The sequence below is a fragment of the Microtus pennsylvanicus genome, chromosome 7 (assembly GCF_037038515.1).
Source record: "Microtus pennsylvanicus isolate mMicPen1 chromosome 7, mMicPen1.hap1, whole genome shotgun sequence".
Taxonomy (NCBI): Eukaryota; Metazoa; Chordata; class Mammalia; order Rodentia; family Cricetidae; genus Microtus; species Microtus pennsylvanicus.
Genome location: NC_134585.1, coordinates 10,870,681 through 10,890,776, shown reverse-complemented (window position 1 = coordinate 10,890,776; position 20,096 = coordinate 10,870,681). Strand labels below are relative to the sequence as shown.

Here is a 20,096-nt window from a genome sequence, read left to right as displayed (position 1 = left end):
TTGGTTCTCTCTTTCCATGGGTTTCAGGGATCATCTAGGTTACCAGGGCCTATGCAGCAAGCTCTTTTACCCACTGAGGCATAGATGAAAATTTAATTCTCTTTACTAAACAATAATCACGGCTACTGCCAGAATGTTTAGAAAAAACAAGAGATGGCTCTACTTAGGGAAGAAGCAACCTCTCTGTCACCTGACTCCTCTGCCAGGCCAGACACAGACTAGCCACCACTCAACATTTACAAGTGCCAGCAACATGATGTGTAATCATCAGGGTACTAAAGAAGCTAAGACTCAGAGATGGGGCACTGCCAGCAGGTACAGCTGGAAAAGGGGCAGCCCCATTTCTGGATTTCAAACACTGGCTCCTGCTGACTCACATTATTCCTGGAGAGAATAAAGCCTAGTGGGAAAAAGCTACTTGGGGGTATCGCAGTGAGATGGGCTTGGTGACGAAGCAATGGCTCTGCAGACATGTCAACTCCAGCCTGACTCTCACCCAGAAAGATTACCTGGATTGGGTCCTGTGGCATGGCTGCCACAGGCTCACAAGTTTGAGTACTGGTCTTAGTGGAACTATTTTGGAAGGATTAAAAAGCATGGCCTTGTTTGGAAAGTGTGTCACTGGAGAGAGGCTTGAGGTTTCTGGCTTACGGTTTGTGGATGGAGATGTGAGCTCTCAGCGGCTACTCCAGCACCATGCCTGCTTGCCTGCCGCATGTTCTGCACCAAGATGGTGATGGACTCCTATCCCTCTGGAGCTCTAAGCCCCAAATAAACCCTTCCTTCTCTAACTTGCCTTGATCATGATGTTTTATCAGCAATAAAAAAGTCACCAAAATAGATGTCTTTCCACGTTCCTACCTCAGTGCCTGGCATTCTACCTTCAACAAGAGAGGTCGGCCTGATAGCCTGTGTCCTTGAGCTCTAGAAAAACACTACAACAGGAATCTGTGATAGGGAATGCAGTAGACGGAGCTGAGCAAGGCTTAACTCCCAACTGCTGGAGGACGCCACCACTCCCCTAAGCACCCTACCTAGCTGTTTCCTCTATTCTGTTTTCTCACCTGATAAATGTATAAACAGGGCTATGGATAAAGCTCAGTGATAGAGTTCTTACCTAGCATGGACAAGGCCCCTAATACCATGTATGCACACAAAAACATTTTTACAAATTAGTAATAGTTCCTAGCCTGTCAAATACAGCCAGAGCTTCCTTTTCCTATGACCACTCTCATCTCAGTAAACAACATTAGACACCGTCCCCATGGCTTACTTCTTCTTACTCAAGTCCAGATATCTTGCCAGTTGTGTTCCAGAACCTCAACTCCACTGCATTGCCGTTAATGGAATCTGTCACCACCATGGCTCAACTGGCAGCAACCTTCAGTCTGCTATACTCATTCTCACCCCCAGAGTATCCCATTCAGTCACTAGGAGTTTTCTGGACACAAGGCAGGTCATGTGGCTCCCTGCTTCAAACTGCACAATGGTCCAGGTTCCAGACTGAGAACTTAATAGAGCAAGTGGGCTGGACACAGCAGTCCTGCACCCGAGGAAGATCCCTGTCACTGTCTCCTGGTACCAGTGACACTATAGCCCTTAAGAGGCCCAACCTTGATGTGCTTGTTGCTGCAGTCCCTCAGCAACGGGTTGGGCAGGCTGGTGCTATGCCTCCTCCAGCTGTGGTAGACGCTAAGAACGACATCTGCCAGGCCCGGGGGCCACCGCAGCAAGAACTTGTGGCCCATGCTCTTCAGATAGCGCATCATCAGCTCCAGGATGCCCCCATTGGTCAAGTTCTCCATCAGGAACTCATGCACATCCTGCTTCTCTGTCCAGAGAAGGAAAATAACCTCACCAAGATGAATAGGCCCCCTGCACCCAGTTTCTCTTCTCTTCAGAAGAGGACAACTTGGCTCCTCTCTTCCCCAACTCAATCTAGGTAAGCATAAAGCCATGCTGCAGTGCTAAGACCGGGCTTATCAGCATTCAGTGCTGACTCCAGCACTTGCCAATGGTGAACAAGCCTCCCAAAGTTCCCATGTCTAAGATGAATATCAAAAGGGCTAACCTCCAAGTGCTCCCATGTGCAGTGAATGAGATCATACACACAAAACAGTGTCTGGGACCCAGCACACACAGAATAGATGTGATAACACACACTACGCTTGCAAAGGCAAGCCTCTGAGGCCGGTGTTAAGTACACAGCCTCAGGAGCACAGCAAGCATGCACCTGGAGCCCTCAGCTGACCACAGCAGCTCTTTCACCAACGCTCACGAAACACCCTGAACCATCATGCAGAACAAAACCCAGGCAGGTTACAGGTTGGTGGAAGGAAGAACCCCAGCAGTGACTGATGGCACCGCTGATTCCTACCAGATTCCATGAATGTGGCCGAATCAAAGGACAGTCGGTGAGGCCCCACATTTGAGAAGCTCTCCAGCTTGGCTTCTGACTGAACTTCATAGTTATTAAATGGGTCATCTTCCTCCTCAGGGTCCAGTTTTCTTAACCTACATGGAACATGCTCACATCACAAAGCCATACCACTCACTGTGACAAAGCATCCCAACTCCTAGTAGAGCAACTGGATTGAGCAGAGATGAAGGACACTGAAACAGACAGATGAGAGCACCCACCCAGGCCTCCAAAAGGCGCCGCCTCTCTCCAGACTTCCTAAGTCTGTGGGGTCGGTACCCATACTTACTCTATACCACCAACAGATAGCTGGTGAGCAGCAGCCATGTGCCATGCACAAAGCTAGGTACCAGAATACAACTACAAATACTGGCAGTGGCCGGCAGCAAGCTCATCTCTCAATGTGAGAGGCAGACCATAAGCAGGTACTCACCCACAAACAACCCAAATAAAGACCAACCACTACAGGGCCCTGCCTTGGGGAACAGAACCAGAGGGCACACTCTCGGACTGACAACAGAGGAGCTAAGCACAAGCAGAGGCTCCAGCCAGAAGAACACAGGTGTGCTGTGGGGCCACATCAAGCCCATCCGAGCTCTATCCGTGCATGGCTCCTCACACTGCAGACACCACCTCCAGACCTTTCCCTAGGACCATGTTTAGCCACCCTATAGCTTCCTCAACCAGCACCAGCACAACACTTAGGGAACCTTTAAATGTCTCTCTCAGGACACTCACAGGAACAAATATTCAAACTTCATGGAGACCAACTTGAAGCAGATGTAGCCCCACATAAAGAAGGCAGGGAACAAGACCACAGGGTAGGCCAAGCAGGGTTAAGGGGAAGACAACTACAACACAATCAATCCTTCACTCTCCCAAAGAGACACTTTTCCCTGTAGCACGTTTCAGGAGAAGCCCAGCAGACGGCATCACATCTCCACCTTGGTCCTCCTTAGCTATGTACTAAAAACAACCTTCATCTAAGAAGTTTACCCTCATGGGAGAGATGGATGGAGGGGAAAAAGAGAGGCTAAGTATCCTGACACAAAATGATGTACAGTCTGTTAAAGTTTCTGAGTTCCCCTTGAACTCTAACGGAATAACCACTGAAATAAACCGTCACTGTCAAAATGACAGCTGAAGACTGAGATCTCCTGATGGTGTACTGATCAAACGCTGCTCAGATAACGGTAAAGAGAGAAAAGCCCTAGACTTACAAAGACACAGGAGTTGAGAGAGGAAGTCCTGGAAGATCAAAAATATGCCCCCCTCCAGATGCTATAAAGGAGAAATATGATGGAGCAGAGCAGATTACTTGCTCTCTTAACTTTGCTGGGAGGACAGAAACAGGATACCATGAAGCAGGCCCACTGGCACGATAAACCCTAGGTAAGGCTCAGGAGAGAGAGTCTAGGGTAAGACCAAAGGAGGAGGACCAGTAAGAACTTAGAGGCCTAGGTGCCTCCTGTTTCTGAGACAGCACCTTCTGCCCTAGGATTCTTTGAGGGTAATGAAGAATCAATAAAGGAGCCAGGTCTTCCTCCTTCTTCCCAGAAAGCAATGGAATCATGGAAACAAAGAAAGGCAGAAACACTGCAGTGATCTTAAAAAAGCGGCATGCTGGAGAAAGACGCCACACAATGAGTTCATGTGGAGGGAAAGGGAAGGAGGGACACCGGCTTCTGGGACAGGAGCAGCAGAAGAGAAGTGAAAGGCAGAGATACAGAGAGGGAGGGAGAGAATGAGAGAGGGAGGGAGGGAGGGAGGGAGGGAGGGAGGGAGGGAGGGAGGGAAAATAAGGAAGGGAGGAAGGGAGGGAGGGAGGGAGGGAGGGAGGGAGGGAGGGAGGGAGGGAGGGAGGGAGGGAGGGAGGGAGGAGGTGCGCAGAGCCCTTTAAAAGGGAATGTAGACAATGTGCACAGGAGGTGCTCTTAGTGGCCACAGCTGAGGACATAGCCTGCCAGAATCCCAAGGACAGGCCAGTACAAATGCCTGAATACTAACAAACACACACCCTTAGGAGAGGCGAAAAAACCAAGAAGCCAATCTAGTGCAATCTACACTCTGTATCCAAGCAAAGGTCAAGGGAAACAAGAAGGGTACCCAAAGGGAGGGGAACTAATAGGATGAAAATGCTGCTGGAAGAAAAAGACAGCAATCTGCAGGTTACTTCAGAAAAAAACACAAGAGTACAGTACCTGGACGGCAGGAACTTTACCAGAAGCCCCTGGAAATCCACTTTCTCTTCCTTTTTGCACTTGGTGTTTCGGACACGGGCAGACCTCCGCTTTGCTGTCTCTCCACTCTCTTCTAAAGTCTTCTTACGCTTTACACCTTTCTTAGATTTATCTCCCCCAGAAACATCACCTTCACCAAGAGTGAAAATTAAAATCTTACACAATGGCAGGCAAAGAAGACAGCAACACACGTACCCATTGCTTACAAGCCTCCAGCACTGAACTCTTCTGTAACAGCCATGAGATCTCTTCTTAATAACAAACATATCCTTCTTGCACTGAAGAGACCCTAGTCAGGGCTCAGAACACGTCTACCTTCAGCACTAACCAGCGGCATGAGCCTCTGTGGCCTTAATCCTAGGGCAGGCAGGGTAAGTGGCTCTGACCTTAGCCAAGACCCACCAAATACAGAATGACAGGAATAGAAAAAGAAAACCATGAATTATGTAGAGAACAGGGAAGTGTCACGTGTGACTGAGAAAACAACCATGCCTACAGTCATTCTGAAACTTCTCTAAGTGCCAGGAATTCTTGAGTGTAGTGACAGAAAAATCAAGAAACTGCATGGGAGCTTTTGGTAAAAACTTCTTACAAGTTCAATGGTAATAAAAAAAATGTACTATTATAACACATGGTAACAACTTCTAAAGTCAACAAACTTAGAATGCATGCATATAGCAAGAAAGCAGGACCAGCAACAAGGAGACGCCAGATCACATCACAAGAGAAAAGAGGACTTGCATGCAAAGACTTAGCAGTTGGAAAAGGAATGGGAATCTGCCAAGGAGCTGCATCTGTAGCCCCAGCCCCTGAGCGTAAAAGCTTCTGTGCTGGCCCTGGGACCAGGCTGATTAGTTTTCTACAAGGTTGGAGCTCTCATTTTCACTCAGTCTACAAGGACCAGCATGATGCTTTTCCCTGGAGATGCCGTGTGATGTATTTCCCTGGAGATGCCAAAGTCCCCTGTTCTTATTCCTGCTGGGCTCAACATACATACATAGGCTCTTCAGAATGTGACTTTACAAGGTCTACTCACCCATTGGAGCATTTGTGTCCAGCAGACCAGGACTGTGCAGTGGGAAGCTGGCTGTGGTCACAGAGGTATAGGACAGCACAGGCTCAGCCACAGTGACAGTTGGGTTGGTGCTAACAGGACTTGGCTGGACCACACTGATAGGTGTAACCACTACAGAGGATGCTAGTAGCTGGCTGGGGTCCTGGTAGTCAGACAGGTCAATCCTCTTGCCAAGGCTGGGCCTTGGGGGTTCACAAGTGGTGAGGTGATTGTACATGGCCAGCAAGCTCTCTCCAAGGCACTTCCACCTACAAAGAAAGGGGTGCCACACCTGGTCAGCACCTCTTAGAGGCCAACTGGCCTGTATAAATAAATTCAGCAGAACTAACTATTCCCAGAGCTGTGACCTCAACAGAGCAGGGAGAAAGTAGTCAGCATGTTGGTCACTATTGTAACCAACAAAGTGTTGACTCCAACATGTGCACAGTGGAGGAGCCCATACCAAAGCAGGTGCAGTGACTGCTATCTTCCTGGTCCTCACCCCAGCAGAGACCCCCAGTGTTCTATTCCATTATGTCATCCTCCACAAAAGAGAGATGCTATTCCCATATTTTTTTTTATTTTTTGTTTTTTTTTATTTATTATGTATACAATATTCTGTCTATATGCCTGAAGGCCAGAAGAGGGCGCCAGACCTCTTTTACAGATGGTTGTGAGCCACCATGTGGTTGCTGGGAATTGAACTCAGGACCTTTGGAAGAGCAGGAAATGCTCTTAACCACTGAGCCATCTCTCCAGTCCCGGGTATTTTTTGTTTTTTTGAGACAGGGTTTCTCTGTAGCTTTGGAGTCCATCCTAGAACTAGCTCTTGTAGACCAGGCTAGCTTCAAACTCAGAGATCCGCCTGCCTCTGCCTCCCAAGTGCTGGGATTAAAGGGGTGCACCACCACCACAGTCCCTAAGGTCACACCAGGACTGCTGTGAGGGCACACAGGAGAGGCGCTCTACACCACAGCAGCAATGACTGAGTAAGGTCACCGAGGGGCAAGAGGTTAGGATTATACTGGTGCCAGGACATGCTAAATTTTAAAGACTCAAGATTCAATGGCAGAATATGTGTGTGTATATGTATGTTTGAGACAGTCGTATTGTATAATCCCAGCTGGCCTTAAACTCATGCAATCTGGTCTGAAAATCAGAGACCCACCTGCTTCAGCCTCCTGAGTTCTGGGATTTCAGTCGTGAGCTTGTCTATAACGCCAAAAATTTTAAAGCAAAAATTAAATGCCAAAGCTTACTGCAGTACTAAATTACCCTAACTCCAGTGAGCCACCAATATCAGCTCCCCCTTCCATCAAGGAAAGGGCCTCTTATACATGTCAGGGCTCACAAGGGCTACGCTGAGGCCTATCTTACACATCTTGCATGTCATCTGGCCCTCATATGAACACAGACTCAACAGCCAGGAAAGTCCACACCTGTGACAAACTCCACGATGCCAGGTTCTCTCCTAGTTAATGGTGCCAAATGTTAGTGTTCTTTCCTCTGCTCAGCAGAGAAGACTGAAAAAGATAAGAACATTCCTAGTGGTTGGGAGAGCAACCTACACCGGGCATACTAAAGAGAGTGAACCTGTTTCTTAGTAGTCTACAAGGAGGCCCATGACTCCAGCTCTCTAGCCATTGCACACCAGCCTTCCCACACCTCCAGACATGGATGGGCCTGGGGTTCCTCCCTCCTGCACAGAGAGTATCTTGACAGACCACCCGATGTTCCTAGAGAAACCAGATAACCTACGTGAAGAAAGGAATGGGTTGCACTAGTTTCAGGTCCGGTTCCTTCTCCCGCACGATCAACGCTTGCCTCTTCTTCCTCAGCCCCAGAGCCTCATCTACAATGGCCTGTGTCTCCGCTGCACTCACAGTCACATCGTGAATTGACATGTCACTAAAAGCATAGAAGACAGGAGGAAATTAGTTAATACTAGAACCAAAGATAAAATTCTACAAAGAGAAATACATTTAATACCCTGTGATCAATATTTGATAGCTGCTGAACATAAATTACAACGTGGCTCTGACCTCAAATGAGTAGTTATCAGCATGCATATGCCCACATACACTGGGAATCACAAAAGCCCTCTGCTCCTTCCACAGTCCACAACAGGGCACAGGTTTCTGTATGTATTAACAGTATCACCTTCGTGTCTAAAAAGCCATAGGAAAGAAAAGCCTTGCCTGTCTATTCTAACAAAGTCATTAGACAAATTATGTTCACCAAAATCAACAGCATATCCAAACTACAGAAAGATCTCAGGTGAGCACTCACAGCCTGAGATGACGTACTACCTGCCCTCCCAGTGTGCCCCGGTGCCTCCGGCAGTCTACTGCACTACAGTCACTCTAGAGACTTAACAGTCTCCTCAGAAACATTACTTCACTCAAGACATTCATGAGCACAGGGGTAGGCTTATAGAGAACAGAGCCTGAGACAAACAGCCACCAATCCCCTCTACAGGGTTGTCTGAGTGGAGAAACTGGGGAGGAGGGGCACCACAGCTCAGAGGCTGCAGAGGCACCATTAGAGAATTGCAACGTAAGTGAAACAATGCAAAACAAGTGGGAACAACATGGCAGGTGAGGGCTTAGCCAGAGTTTCTATACTGCGATAAAAGACCATGACCAAGAATCAACTTGGGGAGGAAAGGGTTTATTTGGCTTACACTTCCACAGCACTGTTCAATACTGGAGGAAGTCAGGCCAGGAACTCAAACAGGGCACGAACCTCGAGGCAGAAGCTGATGCAGAGTCCACAGAGGAGTGCTGCTTACTGACTTCCTTTCCCAGGGTTTTCTCAGTCTTTCTTATAGAACCCAGGACCACCAGCCCAGGAATGGCCCCATCTACAGTGAGCTGGGCTGTATCTCATCAATCACTAATAAAGAAAATGCCCTACAGGCTCACCTACAGCCCAATATTAGGGAGGTATTTTCTCAGGTGAGGTTCCCTCCTCTCAGATGATTCTGACTTGTGTTAAGTAGACATAAAACTAGCAGCACAGGAACCACAGGTTTGAAGAGACAGGATAGTAAGTCACAAGGGGGCCAGGTAGGAATATGCCAGGCACCTGAGAAAATTCTAACAAAGGAATGTGTGTGTGGAGGGAGTGGGGGAGAGCAGAAGGTAAAGGGAGAGAGAGGGAAGCGCCCAGGCTGCAAAGGTCCTCTAGGTGATACAGGTCAGAATGAGCTTTACTCTGGAGGCATGGCAGGGGTGGCACAAGATCAAGACTGAATTTGGGCAGTACTGATGACAAAATCTTGGCAGGGGCTGTAACCCTGAGTTCAATTCCTACTCCTTAACCCCACCAAACAATAAACAGGCAAGTAAACACAAGCTTGTTGAGGAAGGCAGCACAGGGGCCAAAGCCCTGGAGTTCAAGGACTCCAACTGCACTCAGATCAGGACACAGAGTGGGGACAAAGGATGTTCCTGATGCTTACTAGCCACACGTGGTGACGTGATTCAGGCCTTACCATTTGAGGAACATTCGAAGTGAGTCCTTCCGGAGACAAGGCTGCTCTTCAAAAATCTTCTCCTTGAGGACCAGACCTTTGCTGTATCGGCAGTCTTTCTCCAGTGCTTTGCAGATGAAGTAGAGACATGCTAGCAGGAAAGAAACAGGTGAGGAGCTAAGACTGCTTCCCGAACTCTAGCCTCCCAGTCAACACCAGGAAAATGTTCCCACTCTGGAACCAAAGAACGCACAACAATGATGAGCTAGCATCTTACCCTACTCAATTAATTAGTAACGACTGCTGAGACTGTGATATCCAGAATACACCAGAACACACACCTGCAGGTGAGTAGCACAGCTGCTGCCAGAAGCAAACACATATATGACTTCCCTGTGCAGCCTTAACCCTGTGATTCCATATTTAATAACTGCTGCAAAAAAAAAAATCTAAAGAGCTCACAGTGATCAGCTATTTATCCTTCAAAATGTCTAGCCATCTCTGCTATGAGAGTGACAATGCCACCCAGGATGAACTATACCTCTATATCACACACACATAAAGAATTGTGCCCCAGGATGAACTATACCCCTAGTATCACATACACATGAAGTGGATTCACCTTCCCTCTCGTTTCCCAACCCCACCCCATCAAGTAAAGATATCAGAGGTGGCAAACACAGAAGCCAAGAGCAGGCACCAATCTGCTGGCTTAGCCTCCAAAGCAATGAGAAATGTCTGCCATTAAATCACTCAACGTGGCAGGCATTTTGAGTTCAAGAGTAGCTTAGGTGACACAAGAAACTTTTTCTCAAAAAAAAAAAAAAAGAACAACAACCCAAAAAAGACAGAACAATGGACAAAGGTAAAGAGGAAATCCTTTAGGAACACATTAACACTATCCTACTGTTATACTTACATTATGAGGTTAATGAAGAAAGGAAAACAGAATAAAGTATGCAAAAACATCTCCATTCTTCCTCAGTCTGGCAGAAAGTCTAACAAGATCAGTTTTGTTACCAGCTTACCCAAGTTAACTTCTCTCCTCTGTTCAGACTCACTTGTGTAATCACTGAGGGTGTACAAAACAGTGATGAGATTGTCCAAGCAGGGCCAGTGGTCAGGATTACACCGAAGTCCTTCCTCAAAAGCATGGCGAGCCAGGGGAAGCCGGATGAGCCTCAGTGCCACGTGTCCAATTTTGTACCAGAGGTTGACGTCTGTGGAGTCCAGCATCACTGCCTAGAAGCAGTGCAAGCAGAGGGCACATGTACACACGACTAGACTTCTCACTGAGCAGTCAGACTGGGGACAAAGGGACGAAGCATTGGCCCAGCCATACAAATTACCCAGGGCACACAAGGCTCTATGCCTACTTATAACTAGTAAAGCTGGTTCACTTCTCTGGAGTCACACGTGTCCAAGACCCAGAGAAAGGACACAAAAAAGTCACATGGAACAGGGCATGGTGACTCACACCTGCAGTTGTAACACTCTGCAGGCGGAGGCACGAGGACAGCAAGTTCAAGACCAATCCCCAGACTACAAAGTGAGTTTCAGGACAGTCTAGACATAATAAAATCCTCAAGAAATGAATGTTATATAATGACTCCATGTCTCCATGTCTCTAATTCCAGCACTTAAGAGGAGGAGGACTAAGAATTCAAGGTCATTCTCCCTTCATAGCCCTGAAATACATGAGAACTGTCACACAAAACTTACAGAAGCATTTGTGCTCCTTACATATTTATAGGTAGACTCTTGGCGGAAGCTCTGTCAGTAAAGTGCTTGCCCAACAAACACGAGGACCTGAGTTTGAGCCTCCAAACCCATTAAGAAACAGGTGGATCCCGGGAGTCACTGGCCAACTAGACTAGTTCTAATTGGTTGAGCTCAAGGTCAATAAGAGACTCTGCACCAAAAAACCTGGACATGTTCCTGAGGATAGCACTCAGCATTAACCTCTGGCACGTGCACATGTGAATACGTGGGAGGGGGAAATAAGATGCTGAAAAGATGGCTCAGAGGTTAGGAGCATTTGCTGAGAGTTTGCAGAGGATATGAGTTTGGTTCCAGCACCTACGCCAGTCAGCTCACACCTGTAATTCCAACTCTGGGGGTCTGAAGCCAAAGGGCCTGGCAAGCACCTGCAGTCACACACACATACTCACACATACACTTAATTAAAAATATGATACATCTTTAAAATAAATCATAAGAGGAGGAATTGGACACAAAGAAAATATGGGACTCTTACACGATTCTAGAAAAATTATAGGCTTTGAGAAGACCTTAGTTCACATCACTGTTCTAACATTAATTAGCAGAATGACCTAAGCCTGTGTCCTCATCACTGAAATGAGGATAAGCTCAACCTCCTTGCAAAAATGGCATAAGCCTGCATGGAAAGCCATTGGTGCACTATCTGGTACAACAGAAACAATGCTGATGTTATTATGGCTGCAGTGCACTGAATACAAGTGTCAGGCTCTGCTCTTCATACCTAATAACTGGATTCCTTTGCTCCAAACTTACTATGTGATCCTCCGACCTCAGCCTCTCCACTGCTTGGTTTATAGATATGTACCACTATGTCCGGCTTTACCCCTTCTTTTCTCCCATTATATTGGCACAGACCTGGAGGCTCAAATGGATGAATTAAGTCACCTATAGTCATGGGTGTACTGATGGTACAAAGTCCATCCCAGTCCCTAACCCTGCTTTCCAGGCCTTTCTAAATTCAATGCCTCGGGCTCAATATCCTGGTAGGACACCACTACAAACTCTTCTTTTCAGTCAACACCACCACATCATATCCCCTTCTTCATTAACTGTGTAAATGGATATTTGAGTACTACCAACTCCGTACTTCCAAATAGAATTCCATGGCTGTCTCTAGATCTTCTCGTTGGGCTGCCAGCTGGGCCAGGTTCTTATATGTAGAATATTTCAGTATCAGTCCAGGGTGTTTCAACCCTTCCTTCTCATCTCCGGAAGAAACTGCCTGAGAGGAAAGAGAAACAGAAGTGACTCCACGTTCCTAGAGCTTCAGCAAGCAATCAACAGGATGCCTGGTTTCCAGGCCAGATACTGCTTGGGACAGCCCAGTTCACCTGACCTGGGAAATTTCTGGGCAGTCCTGACAGCTCCAATCATACAAAGAAAGGCCAAACCACCAGGAAGATACCAAGGCCAAACTTGGTAATCAAGAAAGAAAAGGGACTCCTTTCCGCCCCTGCTGCTGTATCTCGGGTGCTCAGTGTAGCTGGAAATGTTTATCAGTTCTGACAAACCAGTCCAGTCAGTCCCCCTGCTCAGGGACAAGTGTGGAGAGGCTTCCTGGGGTGAGCAGGCAGGACCTAAAGTTTTTCCCCAGAAGTCCAAGCTCCTGACTCTGAACCATCATATAACCACCAATAAGCTACTCCAACCAAAGAGCTGCTGCAAGTAAACTCTGTAATCAAAGGGCAGTAATTCCTAGCCTGGATAGCAAATGTGAACATGAGATCAAAGAGCATAAGGATTATAAACATCTTTAACATAAAAAGTTAGTTCACTGATGCTTTTATAGCAGTGACTTAAAAACATTAACTCTTCCAAGAAATGACTGAATAAAAACTATTGCCTGAGCCGGGCAGTGGTGGCACACAACTTTAATCCCAGCACTTGGGAGGCAGAGGCAGGCAGATCTCTGTGATTTCTAGACCAGCCTGGTCTACGGAGTGAGTTCCAAGACAGCCAGGGATATACAATGAAACCCTGTCTTTAAAATACAGCCCTCCCCACCTCAAAAAAAATTGTCTGGGCATAGTGATACATACTTTTAATCATAGCATTCAGGAGGCAGAGATAGGCAAAACTGTTAAAGGTCTGTCTACATAGAGAATTTCAGGCCAACCAGCACTCAGGAGGCAGGAGCAGGACAATCAGTTTAAGGCTAGCTTTGGCTACACAGCATGTTCAAGACTAGCCTAAACTACATGAGATCCTGTCTCAAAAAGAAAAAAACTAAAGCCAAACACACATGAACACATACATGTACACATGTGCAAAACAAGAGACAGACAACACTAAAAAGCACTGGGCAGGGTGTTCCATGCCCACAATCCCAGCATCCAAGAAAGCCCTGAGTTTCAGGTTAGCCTAGACTTCAAAGCTGACACTCTTCTCTCAAAAACCACAACCCAGCCTACCAGTGCCTCACCTCCCGCAGCAGGCGCGCCTCCAGGAGCTCATGGTAGGCCTTGGCAGACTCCTCAAACCTGTCATGTTTCTGCAGATCCAAGGCCTTGTGGTATAAGGCAAAAGCCTCTGCTTCCTGCAAACCAAGATAGGAGATGGTTCACACCACACAAAAGTTGATCCATTTAAACCAAAACTCTGTGTAACAGGAAGGCTGTGAGTCACTGCCAAGTTAACTGTCAGCCACAGCCGCTATAGCAAAAGAAATGCTATTCAGTGTCCAGACCTCATCACTGGGGAAAAAGAGTCCCTTTCAGGCACACACAGAGAATCACGGCACCACTAAGTGTGGGCAAGAGGCAGCAACACAAAAGGCAGAATAGACAGCTCTCAAGCATGGCTATTTCAGAATGAAGAAGTCCAACACAAGGTGAAGTCAGCCACCGTCACAATGCAATCTCCCCTTACAATTCCATTAAGGAGATGCCTGAATTCATTTAAAATGAGCAGCAAGGTGCACCCCAGAGGAAGATCTTTGAGTACATACATACCTGGGCCTCCTTTGTCTGAATTTTGTGGCTCTTAAAGCTTCCTTCATGGTCATCCTCAATTGTGGAGCTGGCATTTAAGGCTGCAATTCGAATCTAGAAACATTCAGAGGAAGAGCAGCGTAGTGCTCAGATGAATACAATTCTGCTTCCAAACATATTCTAAACTGCGATGAAAAGCTATGGAGGAATGAACCACCAACAATCACCCAGAGGTAAAGACTAGAATAAGAATTTGTCTGTGGGGAGATGCCAATCAGGATGCAAAGTAAACCCTGGATACTGCCCACCACAGAATGAACAGAGGCTGGGGGTACCCAGCTTCTACTTAACACAGTACAAGACCTGTATATAGAAAAACAATCCCAGCTATGCAGTGGTGGCACACGCCTTTAATCCCAACACTTGTGAGGCAGAGGCAGGTGGATCTCTGTGAGTTTGAAGTCAGCCTGGTCTACGAAGAAAGTTCCAGGGCAGCCAGAGCTGTTACAGAGAAATCCTGTCTCGACAAACAAAACAGAAAGAATAACAATCCTAAAGAAACACGTCAGTCTTCTGTCTTTCCTACTAATGTGACTGAAGCCCTAAAGCAGCACCCAGTCAGTCTCCTCACCCACAGCTGCATCAGCAGTGTTCCTGGCAGCAGAAGGAAATGCTCCTTACTCCAGGTACAAAGTGACAACACTGTCCCCAACAACTTGGGCAGGCATTAGCTCTTACCATATTTAGAGATTCAGCACCACCACGGAGGATCAGTTCCCATTACTGGTAGAGGATGTGCCAGTCCACAGTCCCCTAAAAAGGAAACAGGAACAAGGGGTTCAGGAAGAACCAGGAACAGCACAGTGCTAGGACCCACCTGTGTCTTAGAAATATGGGAAAAACAAAATTAGAGGAAGGCAAACCAGTCTGAAGGCTGTAAAAGACAATGGGGATGGCAGAATGTGGTGATGTTAGAACTTCTATGTTGTTCCTGGGAATATAAAACAGCCCCCCAGGAAAACGCACTGGCAATTCCTCAAAACGCCAAACAGAATCGGCATGCAGCCTGAAAGTTCTACTCCTATGCATTTACTCAGAAGAAAACATGTTCACATAAAACTTGCTCATGGTTATTCCTAAGAGCTAAAAGGAAGAGTCACCACAACACCCACAAACTGATGAACAAATAAAATGGGGAAAGTCCATGAAAGAACATTATCCATTCATAAAAGAATAATATTCTGATACATACTACAACATGAAGGAACCTGTAGAACTAAGATAAAAAAAAAAAAGATGCCAAACACAAAAGTCAACACTGTCTGGTTCCAGTTACGTGATGTATCTGGAATAGACAGAATCGACCAGCAGGCAGGGAGAATGTTGAGATCCGGCTATGCCCTGCTTGTTCTAAGTCTATATTGTGTAAAATTCTGGTTCTTCAGGCTGTGCCCTGCCCTCAGAGTCTCAATTTTACAAGCAGCTTTGGACTCCATCTTGAGTATGGAGGATGACTATGGACATGGTGGACATGGGAATCGTCCATCTGTGATGTGGGATTCTCTCTGTATATGTGTTGCTTTTATTGGCTAATGAATAACTCTTTCTTGGCCTACAGCAGGGCAGAATATAGCCAGGCTGGAAGAGATATAAAGAGAGAGTAGGCAGAGTCAGACAGACGACATGTAGTTGCAGAAGCAGAAAGACTCCGGAATCTTACCAGTAGGCCACAGCCTCGTACTGATACATCTAATAAAATTTAACACCAATGAACAAAAAAAACACTTGAAGAAAATGGGAACTGAAGGATGGTTTCTTGTCATGATAAGAAATATAAATACCTTGGTCCTAAATCCAAAATACTATTAATGGAGAAACACTACAAACACTTCTATTGGTATCAGGACTAAAGCCAGGATAGCCACCACCTCTGCTAGGATGATCAACCAATGCAATGAGAACAGGAAAAGCAAACTGAGGTTTAAGAGTAGGTATGAAAGCCAGGCTTAATCTCAGCATTGTAACCTCAGCATCGGGAGGCTAAGGCAGTAGAACTGTGGACTCAAGTTCAGCATAGGCTACATGGCAAGATCCTATCTCAAAAAAATTAAGAATTGAATAAAAAGTAAAAGTATTACTAATTGCTGTGCTGACAATACAATAGAACATCTTTAAAAAAAAACTTTAAACCCATAATCAATGGCAAATTTACACACTAATAAAAGAACTCAGCGAAGTATACCATTAGTACCAAGCCAATTAGTATGGTGCTGAAGCATGGTTCAGACGATAGAGAAACCTGAGTTCAATCCCCGGAACCTACACAAAGGTGGAAAGAGAGAACCAGCTCCACAGGTTTTCCTCCGACCTCCACACTGGTCTTGTAGCAACCATGCCCGCCACACAAAAAATAATCTGTCAATCTGTTAAATAATTTTCCTGTTGTTTTTTAAGCTGGACGTGGTGGCCTCTCATCCCAATAGTCAGGAAAAAGAGGCACCTGAAGACCACTGCAAGTTCAACACCATCCTGGCCTTTTTTACATAGCAAATTCCAGGTCAGACAGGACTGCATAATGAAATCCTGTCTCAAGGCAGAGGGGGTAAGCAAATTTTGTGGAAAAGCAATACTATTCTCACATAAAGGAAAGTGATACAATCCTTTTAGAAAGCAATTAGACAATATCTAAGAAAATTACAGTTGCATGTACATTTCAACCAGAACTGTACTTTTAGGCCTCTACCCTGAAGACCTATCTCCAACTGTAATGATCTGTTCTATCTCTTTAAGAGACAAGCCGGGCTGGAGAGATGGCTCAGCGGTTAAGAGCACTGCCTGCTCTTCCAGGGGTCCTGAGTTCAATTCCCAGCAACCACATGGTGGCTCACAACCATCTGTAATGGGGTCTGGTGCCCTCTTCTGGCCTGCAGGCAGACACACAGACAGAATATTGTATACATAATAAATAAATAAATATATAAAAAAAAAGAATGTGTTGTTAAAAAAAAAAGAGACAAGCCACACCCACTCCCTTCCCCATCTGCTGAGAAAGGCTGATCTTCAGCTTCCAGCCTGAGTTCTCCCTCTTTAAAGTCTCCCTCTCGAATAGGCAGCTTCTGCCTCTCCCCGCTTCTTCCCCCCCCCCCCCCGCCTTTCTCTCTGCTCTTCTTCCTTCTCCCTCCATAACCCACTGAATAAATATCCAAGCTCACTCTGCATGGCATGCCTATCCATGTTTCTGTGTCTTGCCCGCTGCCACGTGTCTCCCTGCCCTGGACCAGCCACCACTAGGGGATCTGCAGCCGTCCCTGCCTAGAACTGGCTGCTCTCAGGGCCTGCTGTCGGCCACCACATGGCTCGCTGCCACCACTTGGGGACCTACAGCATTTCTGCTACCTGCTGCCACAGCTGGGATCCACAGCATTTTTAATTTTTCCATTACACCAACAATACAAAAATACAAGAACATAGGATTATTTGTTGCACAGGAGTTATACTTGCAAGATAATGGAAGCAACCTAAATGTCTATAAAGAGAGTGGATAAATTAACTATGGAACATCCACATAAGTCAAACACCAAAGCAAAGATTAATGAGAATTATTTATAATATGCAAAAGGCAGAAATAGCTCAAAAGTCGATAATTTTATGAATGGATACACAAAATACGGTACATCCAAACAATGGATTACTCATAAAAACAAAGAGCTAACAACCTGGGTAGCAGTCTTTGAAAACATGCTGAGTGAAAGAAGCCTATCACAGAAAAATGTGGGGAGCAGAGGAAGGCCTGAGCAAATGTGTCTGGTTGACAAGGGCATGCTGTCAAGGATCCCAATGCCTTGCCTTCCCTAGTCTGTGTGCTATTGTTGACTGTGTGCAGAAAATGTGCCTGCAGCACCCTACCACGACCTCTACCCAGACTAGCTTAGTCAGCTATATTCAGTTCTACCTCCTGGACCCAAAAGTATAAAACAGACTCAGATGGATAGTCTCTGAGTTGCTGCTACTGGTGCATCTCCACCTGATCCCAGCTTTTCTGTTGTGCACTTGAGATCATACATGATCGCTGTGTGTGTAAGCAATTCAAGAATGGCGGGTCACATATTTACTCTTCTCCATGAGCCCCAGAAGCAGCTAATTTAAAAAAAAAAAAAAAACAGTTAACAGCACTTGCTCTTGCAGAGGACCTGGGTCCAGCTCTCAGCACCCATACAGCAGCTAACTACAGAAGTACCAACATCCTGGTTTGCTTGGTACCAGAAACACACATGACAAACATACATGCACGCATACATATAAAATAAATCAACCTTTAAAAAAAAAAAAAAGAACAGCAAGCCAGGCGGTGGTGGCATACTCCTTTAATCACAGCACTCGGGAGGCAGAGGCAGGCGCATCTTTATGAGTTCAGGGCTAGCCTGGTCTACAAGAGCTAGTTCCAGGACAGGCTCTAAAACTACAGCAAAACCCTGTCTCGAAAAAAAACAAAACAAAAAAAAGAACAGCTACAAAATAAAGAGGAGAAAGTCCAAAAATGTTTCGTTTGGATTCTGCAGTTTTTCCAAGTATATAAGATATCTTATGAGACTCATCAAAACACAAAGTTTACTAGTTTCATATATCCTTATACACATAGCCTCAAGATTAATTTTACATAAAATGTTTAATAATTTTACACGGAACAAAATTTCACAGTGCAGTCATCTCTGCACTCAAGAGTTTGGATTTAGGGGATTTTAATTTGGGGTGCTTAATTTATAATCATTTATCAAATTCCTAGCAGTTGCAATTTTTCTTTTTTTCAGTTGCATTTTTCTAAGAATAGCACATTAATCGCTTTAAATTCTCAAGTTTCCAAACCCCCACCACCACCAACACACATGCCCCCCCCCTTTTTTTGGACAGGATCTCTCTATATATTCCCTGAAAAATGGGCCTGGACTTGCTATGTAGACCAGGTTGTCTTGAACTCAGAGACCCATCTGCCTCTGCCTCCCGAGTTCAGGGATTAAAAGCATGCATTGTCACAGCAAGTCTCTTTAACTCTTTATAGTTTCCATGGCCCAAAGCCACATTATGAAGAAAAATACTTTAAGCCCCTCATGGCTGTCACCCAGTGATAAGCAATGGGGGGCCTACCGGGGTCAAGGAGCCTGGCAATCTTTTTGCATCAGGGGCAGGGGACGAAAGACAGGGTCTCACTATGCAGCTCTGACCGTCCTAGAACTCACTATGTAGACCAAGGTGGCCTTGAACGCAGAGATCCAGAGTACAGCCACCCCAAATCTAAAAAACCATTAAAAGTATTACTATTCTTATTAAATTTAAAACATATTATAAATATATCGACAAGAGTTTGGGGGCCCCTAAAGGAGATCACTCTAAATATTCTATTTCTAAACAAAGTAATCGCATAGAAGGAACCTTAGCTACATCATGGCGTTCAGCTGTCCACATTCATGTCCTATAAGAAGTCAAGTCTTGTGCAGGGCGATGGTGCTTGCACGCCTATAATCCCAGCACTAGGGAGGCAGAGGCAGACGATCTCTGAGTTCGAGGCCAGCGTGGTCTACAGAGCGAGTTCCAGGGCAGCCAGGGCTACACAGAGAAACCCCGTCTCGAAAAACCAAAAAATTCAAGTCTTGAAGAGCTGAGCAGGCCCCAAATCCACAGGTGCAGAAAGCGGGAGAGCCAGGTGAAGTCGATCAACCTGCTTCCTCGGGGCGGCTTGTTGGCGGAACAGCTGCAGTCGATGGAAGCCGCTCCGGGAATTTTTAAATCATTGAGAAACCTTATGTCGGCGTCCGTTTCCACCCGCGTAAACCGCACTAATATCACACTCACCTCGCTGGGCTGCTGTGAAGGTGAGTGAAAGGACGCACAGAAAGGGATGGCTTCGCGCCGCTGTCACCGTGAGCCACCCGGCGCACCTCTGGCCGGCGGTGGGAGTAGCGCGGAGGAGGAGGCCCGGTCCCGAGCCGGCGGATCTCCGGTCTCGCTTCGGCCCCGCGCCGGTGAGGATGCGGAGAGCCGCGGCCTTCTCGCGTGGCTTCGCCTCCTGGCGCTCACCGCAGCCGAGCTCACGCACACCCCGCGGCCATCCGCAAACCTGACTCCCCGGAACTCGCCCCGCGTCTCCACGGCAACAGCCTGAGCACCCAGACTCCTGCGCGCCGCACGTTCAACAAGGAAC

General features: G+C 46.4%; 1 protein-coding gene across 8 annotated transcripts in view; it reads right to left on the bottom strand.

The window, feature by feature from the left end:
* Nucleotides 1-20,096, bottom strand: part of Cabin1 (calcineurin binding protein 1) — a 122,694-nt gene extending 102,598 nt beyond the window's left edge. For all 8 annotated transcript variants that reach the window (XM_075979956.1, XM_075979959.1, XM_075979958.1 and 5 more), the window contains exons 1-12: nt 19,748-20,096; nt 14,639-14,713; nt 13,922-14,014; nt 13,393-13,506; nt 12,058-12,192; nt 10,250-10,430; nt 9,210-9,339; nt 7,472-7,621; nt 5,696-5,982; nt 4,621-4,789; nt 2,378-2,514; nt 1,614-1,831 (exon numbers count right to left, since the gene is read on the bottom strand). In XM_075979956.1, coding sequence (XP_075836071.1) covers nt 1,614-1,831; nt 2,378-2,514; nt 4,621-4,789; nt 5,696-5,982; nt 7,472-7,621; nt 9,210-9,339; nt 10,250-10,430; nt 12,058-12,192; nt 13,393-13,506; nt 13,922-14,014; nt 14,639-14,641 — 1,617 coding nt within the window. In that variant the 5' untranslated portion in view covers nt 14,642-14,713; nt 19,748-20,096. The remainder of the gene's footprint in view (nt 1-1,613; nt 1,832-2,377; nt 2,515-4,620; nt 4,790-5,695; nt 5,983-7,471; nt 7,622-9,209; nt 9,340-10,249; nt 10,431-12,057; nt 12,193-13,392; nt 13,507-13,921; nt 14,015-14,638; nt 14,714-19,747) is intronic.